Genomic DNA, 6,836 nt, shown 5'->3' with positions numbered 1-6,836 from the left:
GCCTTAGCCACTACGCTAAACTTACATAACCTTCTGCTGCTTGGCGCAAGTGCGAAATTTCAAATACGTTTTAATGCAAACGTACTCATGGCATTAGTACAATACTAACCGCGTGTTGGTTGTAAGTGTATTCTTCCTGTTAGCCTTTTAGGTTAAGAAAACGAACTATCTAGTGTTTTCTAACAAAATTGCTCATAACAAAGAGCGGCCACAACCAACTCACTTTTGAGCCATCTTAAACAAATTTTTAATCTTTATGAATATTGGAGAACAGTATTTTCATTTTAATTCCAACCATATATGTTCACTTTGTTCACAAAGCTGAAAAATGCGGTTGCAGACAATTTTTCTTTGACAAGATTAGTAGGTTAATCATCCAGTTTACGCCAATTAGCTTAAAAAGTGTGACTAACGCACATCGACGCAACTTCAAGCCGCACAAACTTCATTCAAAAAAGTTTAGTTATGTCATTAAAAATGTTTTAAATACTCCAAGACGCTAAACACAAAAGCGTGCAAAGAAAACGCATACTAATGCGCAAGCAGTAGCGAAAAACAACGTTGAATGAAAAATTAGAGAAAGAGAATCCTTGCCGCCCAGCTCGCACCCATACTGCAAAGACTGCGCTAGCTCCCCCAAATTATGCCCCAACAATAGAGAAGTCAGCAAATTTATTTTTACAAAAAAGTATTTCTCACTTTATTTGTGAATTTTTGATGTATTTGTGTTTTTTTTTTTTTTTTAATTTAATCTGGCAACATAAGCTGTACTCAGTTCTTTTTGTTTTATGTATTTTTTTTGTTGTTGTTTTTTGTGGTTTTTTTGAAAAAAATTTTACGCACTTTGGTGCTGGTAAAAATGTATGTAGTGTGTTTGTTAACACAATTTGTTGTTGTTGAATTTTTAATATATGCTTGTTTTTGTTTTTGCTTTTGTTTTAATGCATTATATGTAATTAGAAAAAACTTAACATTAATACAATCATTCTTTGTAGTGTAATAATAATAATAATAATGATAATAGTACTAATAATAAAAAATTAATACATGCACAAGGTTTGTTTGTTTGTTTGTTGTTGTAGTTGTAATAAATATTTAATTACTGCCAAATAAGATCTTACTACAGCTGTTATCTTGTAGCGCTTACTGGCTACATACCTAACGGTTGCATTGAGTAGGCTATTTATTGTTGTTGCAGTTTTTTTTTTTAATTTTTGTTTTTTTATTTGTTTTGTTGATTATTTTGATTTTTAAGCTATTGTGTTCAAGTGTGTTTGATTTTTTTTTCTTATATTTGTTTATTATTTTTTTGCTGGCTAAAATGTGTTTTGGCTATTATTTTGTTGTTTTTGTGCCGTATAATGCATATTACATATTTTTTTTTGGGTTTATTGCATATTTTTACCAACTATTGCAAAGTGTATTTTTTTTTTGTATTTGAGTTTGGATTTTGAAACAACTGTAGGTATGTGTGTGTGTGTATGTGTGTGAGCATTTCAAATTATTACTAATTTATTGTTTTTCGAATTTTTTACTTTTACTGAAAAATCTTAAGCTTTTATGTAGTTATTAGAAAGTTTTTTTTTATAATTTAATATTTTTTTTTGGAAATTTACAACTTTTAAAATTTTTTGCTTTCAATTTGTTAATACTAATTTTGTTGCAAATGTCACAACTACATTTCAATTTTTTTTTTTTGTTTTTTAATTTTGAATTTTAGTCAATATCGCATATGTTGCTTTTCACACATTAATTTTACAGTTTTATAAATTTTTTGCAAAATTTTTTTCACAAATTTTACGCCTGAAGAGGTTTAGCTTGTTAAAGTATTTGTTTTTCGCATTCACATTTATTTGCTTGCTAGCCTGCCGCTCGTTTCTATTTCAAAAAGTTAGCGCGCTGCTCACAAACTACATCAACATTTACTTTTTGTTTTATTTTCTTCTTTTTTTTTTATCGTTTACTTGCTTAATTGCAATTCGCTTTTAAACTGCTACTCTGCTGCTTCTTCTTCAACATATTTATCTTTATACTTCTTCGTAATCTTAATTAAAAAATCTTAGCATCTTAAAGTGTTATCACAATTTCATGAGTTTGAGATTTTGGCTGCCGCCATGCGCTTGCACACACACACACATGCCCATATGCAATATATGCTATACTTGTGTGTGTGTGTGTGTGTATGTGGCGCCGCTGCAGCCTTAGAAATCTAAAAATTTCATGCATTTCTACTCCTCCTTTATATCAGGCATTAACTGTAATTTTTTGAATTTCAAAAAAATCAATTAATCAATCAATCGATCCTCAAGACAATTGACTTAAACGCTGCGAAGCGTTTACTGCATTCACAGAAATTTGTTAAAATTAAAATTAAACATAAAAATATAATTTTAAAAACGTTTAGTAATTATTATTTGTAATATTAATTTTGTTTTTTGTTTTTGTTTTATTTTTAATTAAATATGCAGATCATTCGTGGGCGCGTATTCGCTTTACTAAAATCTAACGAGCTAACGAGTTCAGTTTTGTTTCAATTGAAAGATACTTTATACGTCATTACATGAGATAGACATACAAAACGGCGTTTGTACGCTTGTATGTATAAATGATTATATGCATGTGTATGTATGTGAGTGTGTATGTGTTTTGTGTGTGTCGCAAAATACGCTGCTTAGGAAAGTGAAAGTGAGAAATGTCGTGGAAGGCGGCCCGCTGAGGAGCGCGCTGATACTGTAAGTAAAGTGTGCGCGTCGGTGTGTCTGTCTGTCAGTATGTATGTGCCATATTGCCATTTGTTGTTGTAAGTGTATTATGTATGTGTATGTGTGTGTGTAGGTGGGGTTGTTTCGAATACACTTCGTCCTTGCATTATGCAATATAATAAAAAAATCTTAACTTAATAACACGTCTTACACGATTTCGATTTATCTTCATCGTTTCGAGGTCGTCTCGTCGAGCAGCAGTCATCCTTAAAGCATATCGTTCGTTAAATCGGCTCGTGTGCTACCACAATTCGCTGCGTTCCGTGCTGCTTTGCATGAGTGCGCTCCTCGTACGTTGACGATCATCTTAACAAACGCAAACGCTTCAGCCTTCAGCATTCACACCACCACACACGCTTACGCTTACGCACACCACGCGTCGTCATCACAACCAGCGACGCAGATGCAGCCGCAGCCGCAGTCGACTCCAACTCATTGAACTGAGCTGTTGCCACAGCTGCGCGCTGCTGCTGCCTAATGCTGTTCACATCGCGTTCGATTCACGATGTTGGTGTTGTTGTTGAGATCGTTGCGGACGCACTGCTGCCATAGCTGTAGCTGGTGCGATCCGATGAGTAAAGTTTGTGCTTGGTGATGGTGAATGTTGGACTGATGGTGATTGTGCGCGCCAGACTCTTCATAAATTGTGGCAGCAGCGAGGTCCAGCCGCGGTGATCCTGACGCAACGTCAAGTAGATCTCAAATGTGGATACCATTTCGGGATCCAATTTGAGTTCGGCAATGCGTCGCGAATTGTTCGGTTCATCCTCGAATTCGATGTAGATGGTGCAGCCGCGTACGCCGCACGGTTCCTTAGCGGAGACGCGTATGATTTCCGCGGCAATGCGCAGCGTGAGATCACAGGGTAGGGAGACTTCGGTGCAGGTGAGATGACGCTGCTTGGCGGCGCGCAACTCATCCAACAGGCGCAGTGAGAGATCTTCCACGGCTGCTGCATCGATATCATCACAGTTGAAGAGATTTGTTGAGGGATTCTGGGAGGGTGTATGCTGGGTGGTGAGGTAGCTGCCGCCTACTGTCGGTGTTGCAGAGTTTGTATTTGTATTTGTGTTTGTGTTTGGTGTTAAGGTGTACGGTGCGGATGCCGCACGGCTTGCCGGCACCTTTTTGACCTCCTTCAACGACGGTGGGGCAATCATTACCTCTGGCACCGCCAGCAGCTCTTCGGTGCTCGCTGTGCGTTTGGTTTTCTTATTATTATGATGCATAATACTGTTTTTCACATTTTTATTGTTAACTGTGTTGTTGTTATTATTATTATTGTTATTGTTGTTGCTGCTAATATGATAATTCTGTTGATTCTGCAGATATGGTATGGGTATGCTGGCGGTCGGTTGCGGGGTGGCGGCCACTACTGGCTCCGCGTCGACCCAACCGCTGGACGCCAGCGGCAACAGTGGCGACAATGTGCTGGTCCAATCTGTGGGCGAAACAGAGTAAAGTAAACATAAACAAGAGATTAGCGAATGGTAAATATTTTTGATAAATATGCTTTCTGCCTACAATTTAATACCCTAAACGCTTTAATTGAATAATATATTTTTTATGATTGCACTTCACAATTTTAAGCCCAAGCAAATTTCGTAGATAAAAGTTAATTCAAAGGGCATGAAACAACAACTACTATATACACTAAAATAAACAATATGTAGGCAAATAGACATTCGAGAATGTTCGTGTGGCATGGAAATTGGCACACACACGCACAAACACACATATGCATACATGTATATGTGCCTACGAGCTCGTATCTATGCACTCGAATAACAAGTATGCTGAAGAGTGGCATATCTTTATAAGCGCACACTGTAATGTGGGTGAGTACATGCACACATACATATGGCAACAGCAAACAACGAACGAGCAAGCACCGTTACGACCAACAGCACCACCTCCGACGTCGTCATCGTCGTCAATAGCGCTTGTATGCTACCAATACTACGAACGCCACTACCACCATCACACCGTGCACACAATCAATGGTGTCGTGCTTGCGCCGCTTAGCAACAACAAGCGCTGCTTGTAATAAAAATTGTAAAAATTAAAAATACGTTGATTATCGTTATGTCGAAGTCGTTATTATTGCTCTGGTTGTTGTTGCTGTTGGTTTGCAGCTTGTTTACTTGTGCAGCGGCAGCAGGCGACTTACACAAACGCTCGTGCGTAACGCAACGTCCGTCACGAGTGAAAGGGGTGAATGGCTGATTGGCGGCGAGCGTTGTGTATGCGCCCACTTGAGGCAAATGTGTATCTGTTAGATACTTTTAATGTGCAAATTTTCGCCTCACAATGATTACACACATTTTTTACACACGCAAAGTTATTTACTAATTTATTTAATGGTGAAAAAGTGTCCGCATCGTAAGGTGTGTTAGTCGCTTGCGACATGACGTACGAATTTTAATGTCATGTAATAAAAAAAATTTGTGAGATCGTAGCATAGAAATGACTGACATTGGGAAACAGCTTAGTAAAGACTTGAAAAGTGCATATTTAATCATTGGCAACAATTCTTAATTAATTTTATTTCAATAAAAGCAAAAAAAAAATCAAAAAACATTTTTTTCACTAGCTTATAAAAGTTTTAAGTTATTCTTTAAGTTTTTAGTATATTTTATAATGCCTTGAAAAAGTACAATTACAAAAATTAACTTTCACTGCAAGTGTTTATAAAGATAATGTCTAAAATAAACGCAAATCATGGCTAATAAACTTAGCTATTTGGCTTAAAATTGTTTTCGAAATGCTATCAGCAATATATTTATTTAAAATTTTGAGCTATTTCTCGAAAATTTCAAATTGAAATTTACGCGTGTTTTCAAGTATTTTCAACTTACCTCTAACTTTACTGGACCCGTATATGTTGTATTTCGACTGGTATTGTTGTTGCACCGCAAGTACTTCCATTTTCATTTAAATTATTTGCTTTTCAGAATTGAACTTGATTCAAACAAAATTGCTTTCGGTGGTAGAGCGCTGCTTCACACTTCACAGGCAGGCCTCTCTCTTCTTTTGCAGTTATTTCGACTGGCGTACGGTTTTCAGCAGGAAAATCTCAGTCGAAATCACACTGGTTGCTTATTTATATATACAAATATATATATATATATATATAGATATCACTTTTTGAACGACTGCGTTCAGTTCTTTGATTTGTCCAAAGATAATAACTTTTTTGGAAAAGTTCTAATAAGCTTTTACTTCTTCTCTGCGCCTTCGCTTTATCACAATTCGCTGAATTTCCGTTTAGTGTTAAGTTGTTGAATTGCTTGCTGCTGCATTGGAGAATTTGTGTTTGGCTTCCAATGCCGATATTTAAAAAATTATTAAATTAACTTTTTGTAGTTTTAAATCACAGCACTTGATTCTGCTTTTACTTTAACTATATTTGCTTTTGTTTTGTTTTTTTTGTTTGTTAAATTATCACTTTAATGGCGTTGGTCCGTTTCAGCTTGTTTTAAACAACTTTTTTAAGATGGCAATTTTTTTTTTTTTGTGTTTAAATTTTAGTTTAAAATTACAGAGTTCCTTCAGTTGATTTGCTTCTTTTTCATAAAAAAAAAATAAGTACTAGAACGTAGATAGAATTCTTCTCGAAACAATTGTGTTGCTTTCTGCTTTCTGTTTTACTTTAATTAATTGTATCTTGGCATAAAACTCGCGTTCTTCACACTTTCTACAAATAGGTAAGTATTTGACTCGCTTCTAATTCAGTTACTATTCCGTTTCAGTTGTGTACTTCTGCAGTGTTTCGAAGCTACTATGCCAAACCGGCTGCATGAGTCGCTTATTTATACCCGCGGTGGTGGTTTGCTCCTGAGTTGCTTTTTTCCCAATGTGACTGCGCTCACCGCTCGCCACTGCTCGTCGAGTCGGTCGCCATAGCCAAGCAGCCAGTTGAATAGCTTGCTAGCGGCCGGCCGCTGTTGAGTAGATATGTACAATTGGAGGCACGTACACGCCAGGCATGAGCGCTTGCTTCATACATTTGTGCTGTGTAGCGTACATACATATAGCTTCTGTGTATGTGTGTGTGCCGGTGTGTGTATATAT

The 6,836-nt window shown here is 36.6% G+C and overlaps 1 protein-coding gene across 1 annotated transcript; it reads right to left on the bottom strand.

Annotated features, from left to right (window-relative positions):
- Nucleotides 1-671: 671 nt before the first annotated feature.
- On the bottom strand, nucleotides 672-6,565 carry LOC106617913 (protein scylla). The gene is made up of 2 exons (XM_014235382.3): nucleotides 5,621-6,565; nucleotides 672-4,203 (listed from the first exon to the last, which is right to left on the bottom strand). Exons 1-2 carry the CDS (start codon nucleotides 5,694-5,696, stop codon nucleotides 3,263-3,265), a joined length of 1,017 nt encoding a protein of 338 aa, XP_014090857.2. The 5' UTR covers nucleotides 5,697-6,565; the 3' UTR covers nucleotides 672-3,262.
- Nucleotides 6,566-6,836: the final 271 nt, after the last annotated feature.

The sequence above is a fragment of the Bactrocera oleae genome, chromosome 6 (assembly GCF_042242935.1).
Source record: "Bactrocera oleae isolate idBacOlea1 chromosome 6, idBacOlea1, whole genome shotgun sequence".
Lineage (NCBI taxonomy): Eukaryota > Metazoa > Arthropoda > Insecta > Diptera > Tephritidae > Bactrocera > Bactrocera oleae.
The sequence above is the reverse complement of the archived record's forward strand: the minus strand, read 5'-3'. Positions and strand labels throughout refer to the sequence as shown.

What these genes read in the sequence shown, in the direction of transcription:
- LOC106617913 (XM_014235382.3), bottom strand. Translation starts at nt 5,696, where the DNA reads ATGAAAATGGAAGTACTTGCGGTGCAACAACAATACCAGTCGAAATAC. An exon ending in CGGGTCCAGTAAAGTTAGAG is followed by an intron (nt 4,204 to 5,620) that starts GTAAGTTGAAAA and finishes TTTCGCCCACAG; the next exon opens with ATTGGACCAGCACATTGTCG.